At 40.9% G+C, this 23,978-nt stretch overlaps 1 protein-coding gene across 1 annotated transcript in view; it reads left to right on the forward strand.

Moving 5' to 3' along the window:
- The window catches only part of LOC115204088 (protein kinase C-binding protein NELL1), a 448,552-nt gene that overhangs the window by 414,413 nt on the left and 10,161 nt on the right, over positions 1–23,978 (forward strand). The window contains exon 17 of the mRNA XM_029769393.1: positions 13,899–14,092. Within this exon, the coding sequence (XP_029625253.1) occupies positions 13,899–14,092 (194 nt within the window). The remainder of the gene's footprint in view (positions 1–13,898; positions 14,093–23,978) is intronic.

A 23,978-nucleotide genomic window follows, 5' to 3' on the forward strand; every position in this document is an offset into this window, starting at 1 on the left:
CAGTCGTTCAAGTTCAGCATAGCTAGCTAGCAAAGTAATTCAACATTTTTGCTAGCTAACCAAATGACATCTGCATCTAGCTGTAGCCACCAAAAACTCCTCTAATCACATGGCATGCTACCCAGCTAGCAATGAGGAATCAGCCCAGAAGTGGCCCTCTTCCGGGGGGCCGGAACTGATTGAATCGGCCTGGAATGAAAATGAATGACTACCCAGAATCTGCCCAAGTACATCAAGCCATTTCCATCTACCAGAATTCAGCCGACTTTGCCGGCATCTTACCAGAATCCCCCCCAGAAGAGGCCCATGCAAATTTAAATAAATGTATACAAAATTACCCGATTTAGTCATTTTAAATAAGCCTATTATACATTTTATACATACAAATTATACCCATCCACAAAAAAAAAACATTTTGTGTCGGAAGAAACACCATACACCTGGTGACCGTGTCAGCGCCAAGCCCGCCACAGGAGTCGCTACAGCGCAATAGGACAAGGACATCCCGGCCGGCCAAACCCTCCCCTAACTCAGACAAGCTGGGCCAATTGCGCGTCTCCTCATGGGTCTCCCGGTCGCGGCGGCACGGGTCTCGTACCAGCGTCTGTAGAAACACAGTTTGCACTGCGATGTTGTGTCTTAGACCACTGCGCCACTCGGGAGGTTCCATCCACAAAGTTTTTAATGCTTATCAATTGCCTTGCACAAAGTATCAAAATATTAATATATACAAATATATATTAATACTACACAATTTCATTTAAATGTTAATTGTATTTTTGGATCACAGAAACAACCATCCATGGAAAAAATAAATATATAATGAAATTATATTAATCAGCCTGTGTAATCATCTGCCAGAGAGTAGCCCCAATTGGCCCGAGCCCAAAGTAATACATTTGGGCCAGATAACTCTCACCGGCATCGGCCGAGCTCCAAGTGATATATTTGGGCCAGAAAACTTACACCGGAATCAGCCCGAGCTCAATCCCCGCATCCTAGCCGAGTGCCCCGACTCTCAGCCAGAATCGGCCCAGATCCACTGTGCTAGCTGGGAAGCTAGCTAACGTTAGGCTCCGTGTTTTTAAGTTGCGAAATAAAGAGCTACATAAAAAGATACGCTAGCCTATTAGCCAGGTTACAACTGACTTGATCATTGCCCTTGATAGTATGATTTCACTGAAATTCCCAGCCTTTGAAACTGAAACAGTGCTTCCTGAATGGGTGGAGGATGTACTAATGTTAGGCCAGCTGTGATTTACAACCTGATAGCAATATTTTTTGGTCTACCAAGAAATGTATTGGTGCATTATATTAATTATGCATTGAACTCCATTGATCTATTGTGCCAACAATGCCTTAGTGTACGTCATGGAATTTTGAGTCAAATAGAACCTAGTTTTAAAACCTCTCGTTTTGTAGCATAACTGGGAATTTGATATCTTTGAAATTATGATTGTTTATTTCATAAATGCAAAGTATTTAAAATGTTGTCTGTTCCTCTTTATTGTGTTAGTAAGTAATGTTGAACAATAAACCATTTACAGGTTGTGAGACCAAAAGTCAGGCTCCTTTTACATTTTTTGTAGCCATTCAACATTTGCTCAATTGCCCAATGTGAGTTATTACAGGTGATGTTCACTTTTTTGTCCTGATATGCATCTGCCTGCATGTTTACACAATTTATATTTTGAGTAATTACTGGACCACAAGGTTCCAGCATTGTTACTTTGCATGCAAACAGTTATGAATCTAGGAATTCTAGTCACTGAGGACAATTTACATAATCAACTGCTTTTAACTGTAAAGGGAGCTCTTGCCACACATCATAGAAGAACGTCTTTACTGTTGTTGATCTTAAAGAATATATTTCAGAAGACCAAACAGTTGTTTGTCTAGGTGTATTAGTGGAGGTCCACTAGAGAAGTGTTGAATCAGAAAGATATATTTTCAGGATATACCATTATTTTCATTGCCCCAATGTGAGAATGTGTGCGCTGTGTTCATGTATATGGCTTAATACACAGGTTTGTATTGTCTTAACCCTATCAGTCCCGAGACCCCAGCAAAAATTGGCATTTCATTTATCTGCATGTCCAGCCTTTATATTAGCCCCACAATGAAGTGTTTTGCCATTTTCTTTTCTGCATAACCAGGGCTACAAGAACACAAATGTAATGTAAAAAATGTAGATTTTCGCCTAAATAGACATACCCAAAAGTAACTGCTTTTAATGAGCAGATATATGATAAGGACATGCATAAAGGACATGTATCATTGGAAAGGAAACATCTGGGAGATGAGGAAATGGTCAGAACATAGATAGGAATTGGCACAGTTCAGATCACATGAGCAAGTACAGAAACAAAAAAATATATATTTTGAAAGTCGTCTTTCATGGACAAGCTATACGTCAATTATTGATGAATAGAGCTGGAAACATCAGATGGCTTCCACAAGTCAAACACTTCAGGGAAAAATGGGATTGATAAAACACAACAGGTAGAACTTTACAGACGTTTTAGTAAGGGGTGTCAGGTGTGGTCAAGGGACATTTCCAAGTGTCCCCTCAACCTTTCCAAAGTGTCCTAAGTATGTACATTAGGTAATTCCACTGCTATTACACATTGAATATGCCTAAAAGATATTGATCACTATACAAACAAAATGTCTACAATATCTACCTCTCTCAAACAGTGGGGTGGTGTCGGGGGACATCCAGGGGACATCCAAGTATCCTTTCAACATCTCCAAAGTGTCCAAATGGGGTAATTCCACTACTATTACACACTGAATAAGCCTAAAAGTTATGGGTCACTATAAAACTGAATTTCTACAATATCAACTTCTCTCATACATTGTAGTGGTGTCAGGGGACATGCAGGGGACATCCACATGAACCTGGGTGGTACTGGCTCCACATAATCTTGAATGAGTGAATGGGGGATAACTAGTCAGTTGTACAAGTGAATGCCTTCAACTGAAATCTTTCGTCCACATTTAACCCAACCCCTCTGAGTTAGAGAGGAGCGGGGGGCTGCCTTAATTGACATCCACATCTTCAGCGCCCAGGGAACAGTGGGTTAACTGCCTTGCTCAGGGGCAGAACGACAGATTTTTACCTTGTCAGCTCGGGGATTCGATCCAGCAACCTTTTGGTTACTGGCCCAAAGCTCTAACCACAATGCTACCTGTCGCCATCTGTCCTCAGGTTCACCTCTCTCTGTTGTGCTGGTTTCAGTGCTGGTTTCAGTGCTCCTACCTCTGTTCCTCCCTCTTCTCTGTTGAGGCCTAGGTGTCCTCCCTGACCCCGCACCTCTAGGTGAACCGGCTGAGAGGGGAGTGGAACCAGGGCCTGCAGTGGGAGTAGTGGTAGAGGAGTGGGGCCTTTGTGGAGTGGTAGAGCTTGAACCATCAGTGGAGACAGACATTGTCATCCTACAAGAAACATGGTATAAAGGAGACGCACCCACTCGTTTCCTTCTGGGTTACAGAGTGCTGGTAGTCCCATCCACCATACTACCAGGTCTTAAACAGGGAAGAGACTCAGGGGGTGTGCTATTTTGGTATAGAGCAGACCTACCCCACTCTATTAAATTAGTCAAAACAGGAACATTTTACATCTGGCTAGAAATGAAAAAGGAAATTATCTCAACTTGTCCTCATATGTCTGTCCCCAATAGAATCCCCATATTTTAACAATGACAGCTTCTCCATCCTAGAAGGGGAGATCAACAATTTCCAGGCCCAGGGACATGTACTAGTCTGTGGCGACCTAAATGCTAGAACTGGACAAGAACCTGACACTCTCAGCACACTGAGACAAACATCTACCTGGAGGTGACAGCATTCCCTCCCCATATGCCCCCCTAGACATAACTACGACAACATAACCAACAAAAACAAGTCACAACTCCTGCAGCTCTGTCAGATGCTGGGTATGTATATTGTCAATGGTAGGATTCGAGGGGACTACGGTAGTAGGTACACCTTTAGCTCATCTCTTGGCAGTAGTTCTGTAGACTACTATATCACAGACCTCAACCCAGAGTATTTTAGAGCATTCACAGTCAGTCCACTGATACCCTTATGAGATCTCAGCAAAATCACAATCTATTTGAGCAGAGTTATGCTCAATCATGAGGCATCAAAGCCAAAGGAACTGAATAATATTAAGAAATGCTATAGATGGAAAGAAACTAGTGTGGAAATATACCAAAAAAACTACTAGGCAACAACAAATTCAATCCATTCTAGAAAATTTCCTGGGCAAAATCTTTTACTGTAATAGTGAAGGTGTAAACTTAGCAGTAGAAAACCTAAACAGTATATTTGACCTCTCAGCTTCCCTATCAATTATAAAAAATTTCAAGCAGACAACCTAAGAAAATTAACAACAATTGCAAATGGTTTGATGAAGAATGCAAAAACCTAAGAAAGAAATTGAGAAACCTATCCAACCAAAAACTTAGAGACCCAGAAAACCTGAGCCTATGCCTTCACTATGGTGAATCACTAAGACAATACAGAAATACACAATTCTGGGAAAATTGGAAAACTAAACAAACACCAACACAAAGAGTTATCTATGCAAAATGAAGATGTATGGATGAGCCACTTCACCAATATGTTTGGCTCTATAACAAAGAACAGCAAAAACATCTACATGATCAAATACAAATCTTAGAATCAACTATTAAAGACTACCAGAACCCACTGGATTCTCAATTACATTTGGGCTCCTGAGTGGCGCAGCGGTCTAAGGCACTGCATCTCAGTGCTAGGGGTGTCACTACAGACCCTGGTTTGATTCCAGGCTGTATCACAACCGGCCGTATTTGGGAGTCCCACAGGGCGGCGCACAATTGGCCCAGCGTCGACCGGGTTAGGTCGTCATTGTAAATAAGAATTTGTTCTTAAATGACTTGCCCTAACATAAATAAAAATAAATACATTGAATTAACTAAAGGACAAAATACAAACCCTCCAACCCAAAAATGCCTGTGGGGTTGATTGTATCCTAAATGAAATGATCAAATATACAGACCACAAATTCCAATTGGCTATACTTAAACTCTTTAACATCATCCTCAGCTCTGGCATCTTCCCCAATATTTGGAACCAAGGACTGATCACCCCAATCCACAAAAGTGGAAACAAATTTGACCCCGATAACTACGGTGGGATTTGCGTCAACAGCAAACTTGGGAAAAGCCTCTGAATTACCATTAACAGCAGACTCGTACATTTCCTCAGTGAAAACAATGTACTGAGAAAATGTCAATTTGGCTTTTTACCAAATTACCGTATGACAGACCACGTATTCACCCTGCACACCCTAACTGACAGGCAAACATAGGCAAAGTCTTCTCATGCTTTGTTGATTTCAAAAAAGTTTTAGACTCAATTTGGCATGAGGGCCTGCTATAAAAAATGATGGAAAGTGGTGTTGGGGGGTGGGGAAACATACAACATTATAAAATCAATTTACACGAACAACTGCGGTTAAAATTGGCAAAAGCACACATTTCTTTCCATAGGACCAGGGGGTGAGACATGGATGCAGCTTAAGCCCCACCCTAAACATATATATCAACGAATATGCGAGGGCACTAGAACTGTCTGCAGCACCCGGCCTCACCCTACTAGAATCTGAAGTCAACTGTTTTTTTTGTTTGTTGTTTTTTTTACCTTTATTTAACTAGGCAAGTCAGTAAAGAACAAATTCTTATTTACAATGATGGCCAAGGAACAGTGGGTTAACTGCCTTGTTCAGGGGAACGACAGATATTTACCTTGTCAGCTCGGGAATTCGATCTAGCAACCTCTAGGTTACTGGCCCAAAGCTCTAACCACTAGGCTATCTGCCGTTTGCTGACGATCTGGTGCTTCTGTCCCAAACCAAGGAGGGAGTACAGCAGCACCTAGATCTTCTGCACAGAATATGTCAGACCTGGGCCCTGACAGAATGTCAGTAAGACAAAAATAATGGTGTTCCAAAAAAGGTCCAGTTGCCAGGACCTTTCCATCTAGAAACCGTTGCCCTAGAGCAAACCAAAAAATATACATACCTCGGCCTAAACATCAGCCCCACAGGTAACTTCCACAAAGTTGTGAACGATCTGAACAACAAGGCAAGAAGTGCCTTCTATGCCATCAAAAGGAACATAAAATTCGACATACCAATTAGGATCTGGCTAAAAATACTTGAATCAGTTATAGAACTCATTGCCCTTTATGGTTGTGAGGTCTGCATGCAGAATTCTGCAAAAATATCCTGTGCATTCAACACCAAATAATGCATGCAGAGCAGAATTAGGTCAATACCTGCTAATTATCAAAATCCAGAAAAGAGACGTTAAATTCTACAACCACCTAAAAGGAAGCGATTCCCAAACCTTCCATTACAAAGCCATCACCTACAGAAGAGCCCCCTAAGCAAGCTGGTCCTGGGGCTCTGTTCACAAACACAAACAGAACCCACAGAGCCCCAGGACAGCAACACAATTTAGACCCACCCAGATCATGAGAAAACAAAAATATATTTACTCAACACATTGGAAGGAATTTACAAAAAACCAGAGCAAACAAAATTGCTATTTGTCCCTAAACAGAGAGTACACAGTGGCAGAATACCTGACCACTGTGACTGACGCAACATTAAGGAAATTGTTGACTATGTACAGACTCAGTGAGCGTAGCCTTCCTATTGAGAAAGGCCGCCAAAGGCAAACTGGCTCTCAAGAGAAGACAAGTTATGTGCACACTGCCTGCAAAATGAGGTGGAAACTGAGCTGCACTTCCTAACCTCCTGCCAAATATATGACCATATTAGAGACACATCTTTCCCTCAGATTACACATACACCCAAAGAATTAAAAATCAAATCATATTTTGATAAACTCCCATATCTATTGGGTGAAATACAAGTGTGCTCTCACAGCAGCAATATTTGTGACCTGCTGCCACAAGAAAAGGGCTATCAATAAAGAACAAACAAACACCATTGTAAATATAATCTGTATATTTATGCTTATTTATTTTCCCTTTTGTTCTTTAACTATGTGTGACCTGATTCAGGAAACTAGGCATATGTCGCAAGTCACGACTTTACAGTAGAGGCGCTTGAACGTAAAAAAAATTTTTTTTCAAAATGCGTTTTTTGGCAGAAATGCCTTCTCGAACATGTGAACTTTAATTTGCCTTAATATCAAACTTGTATGCCATCTGTAAATACAAATAAAATTGTTAAATTATGAGCCTAGTTGGTTTAGCCACGGAAAGAGAGCATCCTTCCCGATAGCCATGATTGGCTGAGATAATGAGTGGGCTGGACATGACAAGAGATGAGTTTGGCCATATAGCACGTCTGTCTATTGGAGCTGGTCAGTATGTTTAGGTAACCGTGTCGAACGCAGCTTTTTTAAATTAAATGTATCACGTAATAAAACTGCATAAACCTAATGTCAAGTTAAAGTGTACTGTTAGCTAGCTGACGTTAGCTGGTTGGCTCGGTAGCTAATGTTATGTGTATGCACTCCTTTTTCTGGAGGACAGAAAATTGTTTCATTTCAAGAGTGCTGTTAGCTAGTTAACGTTAGCTGGCTGGGTTGCCAGCTAACATTATGTGTATGATCTTATTCTTAGTATCTCAGACACATTTGCTATAGCCATAGAATCTGGTTGGTTAGCTCCTTGCAGATTCATGCAGGGTAGTAATGTCATGAGTTGTGATTGTGGTCCATTGTTTAGCTAGCTAGCTAGCTTTATGTCTTAACAAAAGACTCCATTATGCAAATATCAATTTCAATAGAATGTCACTGCAACTGTTGATAGACGTACTAGCTGGTAAATTTGCTCTGGCTATCTACTCCGATTTCAGACCAGGGGCAAAATAGTCTAGCTTGCTACCTTTTTAGATGTTACGCGTTTCTAATTTTGACGAAGTATTTTCTTTTGAAGTTATAGTGTACTGTTAGCTAGCTAGCTAATGTTAGCTGGCTGGCTCGCTAACTAACATTACATCATGCATTGGGATTCATTGTTTACCTAGCAAGCTATCTCGCTACATTTCTTAATAAAAGACTCTCGTCTGATTGTGCCAGAGCGCAGAATAACTGATGCATTTTTGAACGCTCAACACTGGTTGAATATGTCCAGTGTCAGTAAACGTCGGCAACAAAGCGTAATTTAATTGTTGCCAGCAGCACAGTTACAGTCACCAATGCTCTGGATAACATGAAAACAGCCTAACCAGCTCAGCTAGGGTGTGTAAAATGGTCAGAGTGGGGTGTTCTCTCATTATGTGTCTGGAAATAGCTAGCCAATGTTAGCCAGTGAGGTCTGAGCTTTTGGAATAACCCTACTTATTGGCCAGAGCGTCCAGTGTGTGCTCTGAACGTGAAATGCTCTGAATTTACAAACGGACAATCTGACAGCACAGTTGCAGTCACCAACGCTCTGAATAACATAACAGGCTCACCAGCTCTGCTAGGGTGAATAATGTTCAGTGAGCTGTTCTCTCTCTTAGATGTCTGGAAGTTGCTGACAAGTTAGTACAGAACGCTCAGATCAACCCTTAAGGAGATGGGTGGGGCTAAAACTTAAGAGGGTGTGAACAATGTGCAACTGTCAGGTGCAGCCATCTTGACTATGGGGTCATCTTCTTCTTCTTCTGCAGGTTTTATGGTGGACTACAACCTAAACATGTGTATTGCCGCCACCAACTGGACGGGTTGAAACCAAACATATACCCTTACATAATAGTAAAATTAATCCACCCCAATGAAAATAGTACATTTCCAAAACAAACAAAACTTCCACTTCTTCCTTCTTTTAATTCTCCACATCTCCCTTCTCAGGCTCTAGGACCTGAGAGGTTGATACGGCTTGTGCCAATATTCCATGTAACTCCTTCGCTGAGACATCTTTCAGCCCCAGGAACCGCTCCGCCTCATCCACTATGATTTCTATCTTCCTGGACATTCTCTCCACATTGGCAGTACATTTACATTTACCTGGGATAGGATTAAGTAATCCTTCTAACTCCCCCCCCCCTCCCCCCCAAAAAAGATATAGATGTACAATTGTAAAGTGGTTGTTCCACTGGATATCATAAGGTGAATGCACCAATTTGTAAGTCGCTCTGGATAAGAGCGTTTGCTAAATGACGTAAATGTAAATGTAAATGTAGAGTGGTAGAAAGTGGCTTTAGCAGCAGAAACAGAGGAAGAAAATGTGGAGAGGAGGGAGTGAAAAGATGCCAGGTCCGCAGGGGGGCTAGTTTTCCTCCATTTCCGCTCGGCTGTACGGAGCCCTGTTCTGTGAGCTCGCAATGAGTCGTCATGCCACGGAGCAGGAGGGGAGGGCCGAGCTGGCCGGCCGGGAGGATAGGGGACATAGAGTCAAAGGATGCAGAAAGGGAGGAGAAGAGGGTTGAGGAGGCAGAATCAGAAGATTGGTTGGAGAAGGTTTGAGCAGAGGGAAGAGATGATAGGATGGAAGAGGAGAGAGTAGCAGGAGAGAGAGAGCGAAGGTTGCGACGGCGCAATACCATCTGAGTAGGGGCAGAGTGAGTAGTGTTGGAGGAGAGCGAGAGGGAAAAGGATACAAGGTAGTGATCAGAGACTTGGAGGGGAGTTGCAGTGAGATTAGTAGAAGAACAGCATCTAGTGAAGATGAGGTCAAACGTATTGACTGCCTTGTGAGTAGGGGGGGACAGTGAGAGGGTGATGAGTTGGGATTATGGTTCATTGTTTGGCTTGCTAGCTAAAGTTACGTGTATGATCTTATTATTCGTATCTCAGAGCCATTTACTTGGCTAGCTATAGACTAATGTTAGCTAGCTAAAATTGAACCTGGTTGGTTAGCTACCTGCAGATTCATGCAGGGTAGTAACGTCATGAGGTGGGATTATGGATCATTGTTTACCTAGCTAGCTAGCTAGCTACATGTCTTAATAAAATACTCCACTATGCAAGTAACCATTTCGGGTGCGTTCATAAATTAGCTTTACGAATGCTCAACACCCGTTGAATATGGCCATTGTCGGCAAAAAAGCATAATTAAATTGTTGCCAGCAACACAGTTACAGTCACCAATGCTCTAGATAACATGAAAACAGCCTAACCAACTCTGCTAGGGCGAGTAAAATGGTCAGAGTTGGGTGTTCTCTCATTATGTGTCTGGACGTAGCTAGCAAGCTAGCCAATGTTAGCTTGGGTGCCTGACTCCGTTGTGAGGTCAAAACGGAGTCAACCCTACTCATCGGCCAGAGCAAATTTACAATGTGCACTCTGAATGCGGTGTGCGCTCTGAATGCAGCATCTTGTAAAGATGAGGTCAAGCGTATTGCCTGCCTTGTGAATAGGGGGGGACAGTGAGAGGGTGAGGTCAAAAGAGGAGAGGAGTGGAAAGATGGAGGCAGAGAGAAATGAGTCAAAGGTAGATGTAGGGAGGTTAAAGTCACCCAGAATTGTGAGGGGTGAGCCATCCTCAGGAAAGGAACTTATCAAGGCGTCAAGCTCATTGATGAACTCTCCAAGGGAACCTGGAGGGCGATAAATGATAAGGATGTTAAGCTTGAATGGGCTGGTGACTGTGACAGCATGGAATTCAAAGGAGGAGATAGACAGATGGGTCAGGGGAGAACAAGAGAATGTCACATTGGGAGAGATGAGGATTCCAGTGCCACCACCCCGCTGACCAGATGCTCTCGGGGTATGCGAGAACGCGTGGTCAGACGAGGAGAGAGCAGTAGGAGTAGCAGTGTTTTCTGTGGTAATCCATGTTTCCGTCAGCGCCAAGAAGTCGAGGGACTGGAGGGTAGTATAGGCTGAGATGAACTCTGAGTTGCTGGCCGCAGACCGGCAGTTCCAGAGGCTGCCGGAGACCTGGAATTCCACATGGGTCGTGCGCGCTGGGACCACCAGGTTAGAGTGGCAGCGGCCATGAAGTGTTTGTGTGGCCTGTGCAGAGAGGAGAGAACAGGGATAGACAGACACATAGTTGACAGACTACAGGAGAGGCTACGCTAATGCAAAGGAGATTGGAATGAAAATTAACTAAACAACTGGGGAAGAGAGAGAGCAGGGCCTCCCTCACTAACCATTCACTGAAACACTCAAATATAACTTTTCCAACTTCCACTTTAGAAATTATAATTGATGTAAACTACAGTGGTTCAATGTTTCCAGGAATAGGCTCAAACTTAGTTTATTCAGCTACATAACTTGGTACAGTATTCCTCCGTGAAATCTACCCAGTGCACCGTGTCCTATGACGCTGTAGCTAACTAGCATGCTAGCATCTAGCATCCAATAACACACGGTTAGCACCAATACTTGGTTACAACAAACTACCAATGGATCATTCCTGTCCGTGTCTAGTTCCTTTCACAACGCAGAAGTAATTAAACATTGGCTAGCTAACACAAAGTCAGTCCTGCTAGCTACACAAGTGGACTACACAACTCGAAAGTTCAGAAAGTTAAGCTTACGTTGCAAAAATCTTATTGACTAAAAATGATACAGTACTGCAAGCTGATAGAGTTGGCTAGCTAGCAGTGGCTGCGTTTACCTTTATCTTTGATACAAAGACAACTATGTAGCTAGCTAACATTACACTAATCAAATCGCTCTGTTGTAATGTATTTAGTTTCTACAGTACTGCTAGTTGGTAAAGTTGGCTAGCTAGCTGTGGTGTTGTGGTGTTGACGTCATTTGGAAAAAGGCGTGAACAAGCGAATACAGCTGGCTAGCTAACCTTGTTAGTTTCTCAAAGTTAGTTTCTCAAAGCTACACCTACACCTTTAGCTACACCTTTATCCTTGATGCAAAGACAACTATGTAGCTAGCTAGCTAACATTACACTAATCAAATAATTCCGTTGTAGTGTAATGTAATGAAATATAATATTACCCGCGGAGCGAAGTACAGTATGACTACTCACTCCAGCATCTGGAAGTTAACATGTGCCATTAATTACCATAGCTATAAAGGCCACAAAGTCCACCTTCTTAACCTTTAAAATGTCAGGATCCTGCTGGTGAAAGGCAACCTCTGCAGCCTGTAATGTAGGCCTATCCACCATCATGAACTCCTCTGGTGCACCATTCAGACCCTCAACCCATTTCACAGCTGCTGAATATGAAATGCACTGTACAGCCTTGACTTTGGCCACCTCATTCTCTTTCACCCTTCTGAGGAATTTGAAAGACGTGGCTTTATGGTTCCCACCGCAATTGCAACATGTCACATATTCATCCTTTATAATACATACTCTGATCTTTTCCACAACTTGGACATCTCAGCTTCTCCCTTCTGCAAACACTTGATACATGACCAAAAGCATTACAATTATCACACAAATCAAATCAAATCAAATTGTATTGGTCACATACACATGGTTAGCAGATGTTAATGCGAGTGTCGCAAAATGCTTGTACTTCTAGTTCCAACAATGCAATAATATCTAGCAAGTAATTGAACAAATTCACAACTACCTTATAAACACAAATGTAAGGGATGATTAAGAATATGTACACATAAACATATGGATGAGCAATGGCCGTGCGGCATAAGCAAGATGCAGTAGATGGTATATAGCAGTATATACATATGAGATGAGTGATGTAGGATATGTAAACATTATTAAAGTGCCGTTATTTAAAGTGACATGATAGGCATAGGCAAGATGCAGTAGATGGTATAGAGCAGTATATACAGTTGAAGTCGTAAGTTCACATACACTTAGGTTGGAGTCATTAAAACTCGTTTTTCAACCACCACAAATGTTGGCGCTAGGGGGCAGTATTTTCACGGCCGGATGAAAAACGTACCCAATTTAAACAGGTTACTACTCCGGCCCAGAAAATATAATATGTAGATTTGGATAGATTTGGATAGAAAACACTCTGAAGTTTCTAAAACTGTTTGAATGGTGTCTCTAAGTATAACAGAACTCATATGGCAGGCAAAAACTGTTATACTCACAGACACCATTCAAACAGTTTTAGAAACGTCAGAGTGTTTTCTATCCAAATCTACTAATAATATGCATATTCTCGTTTCTGGGACAGAGTAGTAACCTGTTTAAATTGGGTACGTTTTTCATCCGGCCGTGAAAATACTGCCCCCTAGCCCTAAGAGTGTTTAAGCACTTGACTTTTTTTCATCCTGAGAGTATTTTTCTTATAGTGTTGGCTGAGAATTACTTTGGTAATGGCATGTTGCAAAATACAGGTTGAGGAAAAAAGTATTTAATTTGTGTTGTCATTTGTCTGCTTTCTTTTGATTATTTGTCTAATTAAGCATTTGTTTAGTAACTAGTTCAACGGGCTTTTTACGTTAACAAGTAATCATAATTTCTAGTTGAATTAACATATGAGATAAATTGAGCAAACATGCCATTTTAAATTAGAGCTAAGTTTGGACCAACAAAAACATTTAAATTCACGTTTGACACTTTGACAGAAAAATGTAGTAAACAAAAAAAAGGCCGTGGAACCAGTTATTTAATAATAATTAGTTGAAAGACCATGAAATGTTTTACAGTATGTGTCTCTCTAATTTAGTTTATGCAAATAATGTGTCCCACTTACAATAAATTCCGGTCAGAGCGTACCCTTTTTCTCTCTTCCCTCTGCCGCTGGTGTCACTGGGTAAAATGCAATTAATAGTTAAGGTGGTAAAAAAAAGATTTCAGGTGCATTCCGTATATTGTAATATTGTTGCAGGGTTTTATTCGTGTTGATATGCTCCGTCTCTGGGCACACTCCTGTGTTGCATTTGCAACAGCTAAACTAAACACTGGAAGAACAGGTAGGAGATAAAGTATAGGGGAAAATGGTGTAGCACATTCTTGTTTTTGATAGGTTAAACAGCTATTCTCTGTTTCAGACGTTGATGAGTGCGCAACACAGACAGACACCTGCTGGAACGACAGTGTGTGTGTGAACCTTCCGGGTGGTTTTGACTGTATGTGCACATCTGGACCGGCCTGCAGTGGAGACTGTCTTCACGAGGAGGGCCTCAAACACAACGGACAGGAGTGGAACCTAAGCCTGGACCGCTGCTCCCTCTGCTCCTGCAAGGTAGGGCTAACACACACACACACACACACACACACACACACACACACACACACACACACACACACACACACACACACACACACACACACACACACACACACACACACACACACACATTAAGGCAGCCCCCCACACCTCTCTGATTCAGAGGGATTGGGTTGAATGCGGAAGACACATTTCAGTTGAGGGCATTCAGTTGTACAACTGATCTAGGTATCCCCCTTTCCCCTTTCCCAAAACACGTTCTGCTCCCTCTGCTTCTGCAAGCTATAGGGCTAACACACACACACACTCGATCTCACACACCCACACACACACACTGTTCCCTCTGCTCCTGCAGTGTAAGACTAACACACACACCTACATGTGAGCCAACGCTCATCCAAGAATGCACTCACATTAACACATCACTGTGTTTACACAAACACATGCATGCATGTGTACACACACATACAATATATAGCTTTTCTGACATACACCCATCTCCATCTCACACCTACTTTGTTAGTGGTTACTACCTAGTAAACAGAAACAAAGCAAGAAAATGCAGAAAGACATCCACAGTCACATAGATGAAACAACCATCTCCATACACACTCACATCTGGGTTCCCACTGTAACATCACACACACTTACCTCATAAAGTCAAGACAGAGAAAGAACACAGAGAACGACACACACTTCTACTCTGTCACACACACACATACAATCAAACTCTTTGCTGTTGTTTTTTTGGGGTGGGGGACGACGACAATCTTAATCAACATTAAAATGACTAAAACAAAATCGGAACTGAGAAGGAATGAAGATAGACCTACATTTATAGTGTCTTTTCTCTGTCCAGCTTGCTAACAGTCAGCTAAAAACGACAGCTAGACAGTCAGGAAGCATAAACAATTCCAAAAGTGATGGATCGAGGTCTATTGTTAGCTAAATTAGTTTGACACCCTCTGGGTTTATCAGGTCCCAGTACAGTTGGGAGGTGTGTACTGTAGAGGACTTCACGAGCGAGTCCGGATCCATCATTCTAAATAATGTCACGGGTCTGGGTTGAATCTGATATGGTTGACACGAGTCTCGGGTATGCGTAATTGTAACTGACTGGTCTGGAAGGACCCATACAGATCTGAACGGGACCGCAGTAGAGAGTGAGGCATTTTATTATTTATGCTGATGCTCTTGCTTTTCACGAGAGTGACACATGTGGCTTGTTGTCGTTGTTGGCCAGTCGTAAATCAGGCAATAGGCTATAGTCATAGAGCCTCTGTGTGTGGCAATAGTTAGGAAATATCTAATCAATTGAAGATGGAATTAAAATGACGGAATGAAAAGTTAAAGGAGAAGGATAGGCTACAACGACCAAGAGCCAACAGATAGGCTGCTCCTAAATATTCTGAATGGAGTTGTTGTTATTTGTAACTGTAGGATTAGAAAGTGCATGCACTGCAGCCTCAATTACAGTGTTAATTTCGTCAACAAAAATAGTGACAAAAATATTCGGCAAACACCTATTTTTCAGTGGCAATTGACGAGACTAAAACTGACTAAATAGACCCAGAAAAAAACTATAACTAAACAACAACAAATAATACATTAATTTCAGTTGACTAAAACGAGACAAAATGTACTATGCGACTAAAATCTGACTACTAAATGGACTGGACAATCATTTTTGGAGACATTTGGAGCTTTCAGTGATAAGCACAATTAATATTAGCAGCACAGATGCACAGCGCAGTTATGTTGATCAGTGGAAAGGGCACCTCACACCCAGCAAACACAGCCCAAAGTGGTTTGTCCTTTAAAAGTTGCAGTGTACTGCAGCACAGCTTGCGTGGTGCCTCAGAATTCTATGGCACATTATTTAAGTGTCAACCACTGGTACAATTAATGCTAGTTATTGCTAGTTTGAACACCAGAGGGCATCTTTAAGAAGCATTTGATAGCCTTCAATAGTGGCTGTACTAGAGAATTTAAAACCTTTTTGTAAGAACATACTATATGGAACTGATTTTAAGAAATGTAGCTTAATTATTTAGATTAATATTATGGTGTTTCTATTCCAAGAAAAATGAAAAACCCTCTGGGTTTCCAATAGGATGGAATGGAAAATATGGCGCTGTACAACGTGACAGTCGGGAGTAGGCTCCCCGTGCAGTTTGATACCCTTGCCGGCCGCCACCGGGAGACCGATGAGGCGGCTTTTGATTTTAATTTAGAATCCTTCAATCCTCTATATGTAATTATTGGCGGTAGAGTCACATCATATTTTTTGATATACTGTAGGGCTACCGTAGGCGACATGAGTCTCAATAGTGTTGAGTAATGTGCTATTGAGACTCAGTGGTGTAGGTCTTATTTATTTAACTTTTTGAGGCTAGCGTCCCACCCACCGTGCACACTATTCAACAGCCAGTGAAAAATCAGAGCGCCAAAATCGAAAACAACAAAATGTCATAATTCAAATTTCTCAAACATACAACTATTTTACACCATTTTATAGATAAACATCTCCTTAATCCAACCACGTTGTCCGATTTCAAAAAGGCTTTACGGCGAAAGCATAAAGTTAGATTATGTTAGGACAGTACATAGACAAAAAAGTACACACAGCCATTTTCAATGCAAGGACAAGCGTCACCAAAAGCAGAAAACCAGCTAAAATTATACACTAACCTTTGACAATCTTCATCAGAGACACTCCTGACAATACATGCATTTTTTGTTCTATCAAGTTCATATTTATATCTAAAAAACCCATTTTACATTTACAAAAATACTCATTATAAACGTTGATAAAATATTAAACTGTTATTCAAAGAATTATAGATTAACATCTCCTGAATGCAACCGCATTGACAGATTTCAAAATAACTTTACTGGGAAAGCACACTTTGCAATAATATGAGTACTGCTCTCAGAAAAAAACATCAGGCAATTACAGATACCCCATTTAGAGTCATCTAAATGCATAAATAGCATTAGAAATATTCACTTACCTTTAATAATCTTCATCAGAAGACACTTCCAGGTATCCCAGGTCCACAATAAATGTTGTTTTGTTCGATAAAGTTCATAATTTATGTCCAAATAACTCCATGTTGTTTGCGCGTTCAGTAAGCTACTCAAAATGTAGGATGGGCGAGGAAAATCTCACGACGAAAAGTAAAAAAAAAAGTTATATTTACGTTCGTTGAAACATGTCAAACGTTGTATAGCATCAATCTTTAGGGCTTTTATAACGTGAAACTTCAGTAATATTCCAACCGGACCATTGCTATGTCTTGAAAAACGTTTTGGAACACAGGTCCCTTCTCACTTAACGCGCGCAATGAACTGATGTGATTTTCTGAGTCACCTACTTCCCAGCCTTCTCGTTCGGTCTGTGTTTACCGCAAAAGCAAAATGAACTGTGTGTCAGAAAGGCAAGGACTTGAAAAAAACTACAGGCACCAGATTTTCATTTCCTGTTTGTATTTTTCTCAGGTTTTTGCCTGCCATATGAGTTCTGTTATACTCACAGACATCATTCAAACAGTTTTGGAAACGTTAGAGTGTTTTCTATCCAAGTCTACTAATAATTTGCAAATATTTGACTCTGGGCCCGAGTATTAGGCCGTTTACTCTGGGCACGCTTTTCATCCAAAAGTGAAAATACTGCCCCCTAGCACAGACAGGTTAACCTTCTTAAACATCACAGGAAAAGACTCCATGCTGTTATACTTGCCAGAGTTGGTTGCACTAAGAACTAAATGAGGAGTGCCAATAAATATGAAACCTTGATTTTGGTCAAATGTATTTTGTATTAAATAATTGTATGATTTTGGTTGGTTCCATTGAAACATTAATAAAGTTCAGTATTTCTCACATGTTGGTATTTTGAGTTTCTCTATTATGATATTGTTTATTTTTTTTCAAGTATTGTTTGTGCATTGCCAGTCAGGGGTGCCAGTAATTTTGGAGGCCACTGTATATTGTCCTGCTAATAGCCCATAATGGGCTATTATAATACTGTACATGGTGTCCAGGTCAGGATAACCAAAACATTTATTTAGATTATTAGAAAGAATGTTGGTACTTATTTATTTTGATCCAAAGCCATGAATGAGTGTGTCACATCTTTATGTAGGTGCTGGGCTATATGACTGTGCCATCAACTTGATAATATATAACGATATTTTGAGGGTTATTTCGTTTTCCAAAAAACTGAAGTGAGTGATTGTAATCTGAATAAAGGCCTAATTAATATTTGTAAAGGCCAAAGCATTTTATTTCGGTTTTTAGAGGGAGAGAAACCCTGGGGCTATTGTGCGCCGCTCTATGGGACTCCGACCCTACGGTCGGATGTGATACATAATAATAATACTTTTTGATGTATTATTTGTTTTGTATTTTCTGGTGGATTAAACTGAAATTGCAACCAACCACGGCCAACCTAACTAAGAAATACATTTGACACTAGAATTCTCCCCCTACCCTCCTTCTAGGCAAGTCTTTTGTCCAGCTACCTGCTAATAGCCATAATGGCGCTGTACAACATGACCATCTGTGGTTGAAAGAGTATTTTCCAGTAAGCAACAATTTGTTTACCTTCATTAGACAACTTTGTTCCAATATTTATGTAAATCAGTGATATTTATTCCCATAGTAATTCGTTATGGATCCATAACTAAATAAACATTGGCATTTTGAAAGAGTATTTTTATCAATATTTTATTAACGAAAGCATAAAGATGCTGACGATGAAATACAGTACTGTACAGTATATGCTTTTAAGTTTGGATAATATAGCATTTAAAGCATTTTGAAGTTATAAGCCACCTGCACTTGTTTATTAGGCTAAAGCAGAACAGCATAACGGTCCAGACAGCCCTTGCTGTGCCTGGTGAGTAGTTGGTCACGTTTTGTTGTCAGAAGAGGAATGTAAATGTCAGGGTGAACCGACGACCTGATGAACCTGCCAGATATGTTGACTCTGCCTGACGGAGGTGGAGTTCCAGAGCTCACAGGTGTGCCTGGCTTGGATTGTGACTTCATCTCGTTCCTCACCCTCTTCAACGCGTCATTCTCTGCCTGACTCCCCGCCAATGCCGCCTGGCTCTGGCCAATGCATCAGCTGTCGCCCATATCTCTGCCCTCAGATAATGTTTCTCTTTCTGCTGGTCTGCCTTCAATGACTCGATCTCGGTCTTCAAAGTTTGAATCTGATCAATGTGCACCTTCATCAGATGAGCAGAATGGTATCGCCATGAGCCCCCATCGATTACAGTGGCCTACGAACAGGTACAGTAGGAGACAATACTGTAAAGTAGGCCTAATAATGCTAAAAATAATGATTAAATAAATTGACTGCTGGTCTTTACTGTATGCTGCACATTTTTACATTGTATTCCATTTCCAGCGAGACTATTCAAGCCATCGACTCACTGATGAATGAAGATGGTGAACGATCAGCAAAGGCCATCTGTAATCTGCTGGCATCACAGCACAACATCGCTCTAATCAGAGTCGGAAGACAGTTGAAGAAACTTGCGTGGACTTATGGAAAGACATGTTTTATATATATATTTATAAACTACCGTTCAAAAGTTTGGGGTCACTAAGAAACGTCCTTGTTTTTTTAAAGAAAAGCTTATTTTTTGTCAATTAAAATAACATCAAATTGATCAGAAATACAGTTAATGTTGTAAATGACTGTTGTATGCGGAAACGGCTGATTTTTTATGGAATGTCTACAGTTGAAGTCAGAAGTTTACATACACCTTAGCCAAATACATTAAACTCCGTTATTCACAATTCCTGACATTCAATCCTAGTAAAAATTCCCTGTCTTAGGTCAGTTAGGATCACCAGTTTATTTTAAGAATGTGAAATGTCAGAATAATAGTAGAGAGAGTTATTTATTTCAGCTTTAATTTCTTTCATCACATTCCCAGTGGGTCAGAAGTTTACATACAGTCAATTAGTATTTGGTAGCATTGCCTTTAAATGGTTTAACTTGGGTCAAACTTTTCGGGTAGCCTTCCACAAGCTTCCCACAATTAGTTGGGGGAATTTTGGCCCATTCATCCTGACAGAGCTGGTGTAACTGAGTCAGGTTTGTAGGCCTCCTTGCTCGCACACGCTTTTTCAGTTCTGCCCACAAATTTTCTATGGGATTGAGGTCAGGGCTTTGTGATGGCCACTCCAATACTTTGACTTTGTTGTCCTTAAGCTATTTTGCCACAACTTTGGAAGTATGCTTGGGGTCATTGTCCATTTGGAAGACCCATTTGCGACCAAGGTTTAACTTCCTGACTGATGTCTTGAGATGTTGCTTCAATATATCCACATAATTTCCCTCCCTCATGATGCCATCTATTTTGTGAAGTGCACCAGTCCCTCCTGCAGCAAATCACCCCACAACATGATGCTGCCACCCCCATGCTTCATGGTTGGGATGGTGTTCTTTGGCTTGCAAGCCTCCCCCTTTTTCCTCCAAACATGACAATGGTCATTATGGCCAAACAGTTCTATTTTTGTTTCATCAGACCAGATCTTTGTCCCCATGTGCAGTTGCAAACCGTAGTCTGGCTTTTTTATGGCGGTTTTGGAGCAGTGGCTTCTTCCTTGCTGAGCGGCCTTTCAGGTTATGTCAATATAGGACTCGTTTTACTGTGGATATAGATACTTTTGTACCTGTTTCCTCCAGCATCTTCACAAGGTCCTTTGCTGTTGTTCTGGGATTGATTTGCACTTTTCGCACCAAAGTACGTTCATCTCTAGGAGACAGAACGCGTCTCTTTCCTGAACGGTATGATGCTGCGTGGTCCCATGGTGTTTATACTTGCGTACTATTGTTTGTACAGATGAACGTGATACCTTCAGGCATTGGGAAATTGTTCCCAACGATGAACCAAACTTGTGGAGGTCTATAATTCTTTTTCTGGGGTCTTGGCTGATTTCTTTTGACTTTCCCATGATGTCAAACAAAGAGGCATTGAGTTTGAAGGTAGGCCTTGAAATACAAGTACACCTCCAATTGACTCAAATTATGTCAATTAGCCTATCAGAAGCTTCTAAAGGCATGACATCATTTTATGGAATTTTCCAAGCTCTTTAAAGGCACAGTCAACTTAGTGTATGTAAACTTCTGACCCACTGGAATTGTGATACAGTGAAATATAAGTGAAATAATCTGTCTGTAAATAATTGTTAGAAAAATTACTTTTGTCATGCACAAAATTGATGCCAAAACTATAGTTTGCTAAACAAGAAATTTGTGGAGTGGTTGAAAAACGAGTTTTAACTTAATGACTCCAACCTAAGTGTATGTAAACTTCTGACTTCAACCGTACAGAGGCCCATTATCAGCAACCATCACTCCTCTGTTCCAATGGCACACTGTGTTAGCTAATCCAAGTTTATCATTTTAAAAGGCTAATTGATCATTAGAAAACTCTTTTGCAATTATGTTAGCTCAGCTGAAAACTGTTGTTTGTATAAAGAAGCAATAAAACTGGCCTTCTTTAGACTAGTTGAGTATCTGGAGCATCAGCATATGTGGGTTTGATTACAGGCTCAAAATGGCCAGAAACAAAGATCTTTCTTCTGAAACTCGTCAGTCAATTTATGTTCTGAGAAATGAAGGATATTCCATGCAAGAAATTGCCCAGAAACTGAAGATCTCGTACAATGCTCTGTACTACTCCCTTCACAGAACAACGCAAACTGTCTCTAACAGAATAGAACATTGACCATATGTGTTCGCTTGTTTTGTGCTGTTCTGTAGTTTTCGAGCCGATAATTCGTCTGACAAACAAAGAACTTTGCGTCCTGCAGGCCCAAGCATGGATCAAAGCTTGCGAGACATTCATTGATGTCAACTTCACAGACCAATCAACCGTAGCCCTTGAGCAATTTGTCAAGATTGCCACAGAAAAAATGGAAAGTCAAGCAAGCCAAGTCCCAAGCATTCGCCCAAACTTCATGTGTGGGGGTCAATTTCTCAGCAGGGACCAGGCCCATATTTGATTTTTGATGGTAAGTTTGGCTATTTACAAATCAAAAGGTACTTAAAATATTGTAGCCTTACACCGCACGGACTGCTACAGTATGTGTTCCACAATAATTCACTGTTGCCTCCTTTTTCAGGCTTGAGATTTCTTTGAGGAAGAAGTCATCAAGAGATATGGTGGACCCTATGTTTAGGCCTATGTACATGTATATTTATAGTATGTGGCCCATCCTGTGTCTCCTGCCCTCGTGCCTTGAACCTCGCGTGCTTTCAGTGGATACAGCTGGAGAACTGCAAGGCAATCCCATTGTGCACCACTCGGGAGCCATGACCAATAAGACCAATATATATTGTCCTGCTAATAACAGGGTTAATAATATATCTGTGAGAATATCCAAGGGGTTTTTATATAATTCTAAATTAATAATAACCGCTTTGTTTAAAAAATAACTATTTTGTAGATGGTTTTGTTTTCAGATAATGTAAAATGAGCGAGATAAAGGCCATTCTTGAACATGGGGTGAGACATTGTTACTAATTTGTAAATAAAGCTGGTTTGTTATTAAGAATGATTTATTTCTGGTTTTAGATGGAGGGAAATCAAAAACCTACTGTCATCTCATGGGTCTCCCAGTCGAGGCCAGCACGGGTATTGAACTAGCATCTGTAGCAACACAGCTGGCACTTCTATGCAGTGTCGTAGACCGTTGCACCACTCAGGCACTGTACAACATGACTCGTCAGGAGTGGGCTACAGTACTAAAGCAATAGCAAAATAATCCTAATAAAATAAAATAATGAAAACCTTACTGTAACAACACTTTTAGTAAGTAATAGTGGAGCAACCACTGTACATCAACCGGGAGTGTTTCTGTATAACACTTTGTGACATTTGCTGATGTAAAAAGGGCTTTATAAATAAATTGGATTGATACAAGGAGTGTGGGCTGACAGGCTTGGCTCCGCCTCTGATTATACACATCGCTCAGGCGGTCCTTGCTTCAACATAGCTAACCAGTCACCACCAGCTTTCTAGTTTGCTAACCTTTGCCTGGTTAAGAAACACAAGCTGCATTACGAAATAAAAAACAATATCAGAATTGAGATTAATAATAAAACAACAGTCTAGCTATGTTTTTCTCTCCTTAGAGTAGGCTATAGAAAAGTAGTCTGCCTTTGAATTTGTAGTCACGCTCAACCCTCCCACTTTTCACACTGCATTTCATATACAGACTATGTAGCCACTGTAGCCTAGTCTCCCTCTTTTTTTCCTCACAGAAAATGGCTTGATTCTAGCCCTTTGGCTACCGTTCAAAAGTTATGACTACTATTATATGCGCTAAGTTTATTTTATTGTATTGTGCTTTCATAAAACATATCGTGGGCTGTTCTAAAACTTGGCTACTTGCAGACCGGACCATTAATCATTTGTTTAGGCTACACAGTCATGTTACCTCATTAGCTGGCTATAGCTAACAACGTGGGGCACGTTCAGCGGGAGGCACAGCTTGGAACGTTCAGATTGAAAAATGCTATGTAGAACAAACATGCCTCTGACATGTTGAATAAGGAATAACGTTGTCTCTATTCATGGAATTTCTATCTGCAATGTTCAAGAACGGTTTTCAACTGAATGTGACCCTAGTAATATGCTAACATTTGGTTGCACATAAAAAAGGAAAAGGCATAGCAAACAATTAATTGACTCAATTTCTCTTGCCACTGACTGGGTAAATAACTTTATTATGAGTTAATGTGGAGCCAGTGACTCAGACATGAGCACTTGGACCAGGACTCGAGCACTGGGACTTGGACTTCAGCCATAGGGATGCGTGACTTGACTTGGACTCGAGGACAGGGGGCTTGAGACTCGATTCGGATTTGAGGTTT

The sequence above is a fragment of the Salmo trutta genome, chromosome 12, assembly GCF_901001165.1.
Source record: "Salmo trutta chromosome 12, fSalTru1.1, whole genome shotgun sequence".
NCBI classification, from domain to species: domain Eukaryota; kingdom Metazoa; phylum Chordata; class Actinopteri; order Salmoniformes; family Salmonidae; genus Salmo; species Salmo trutta.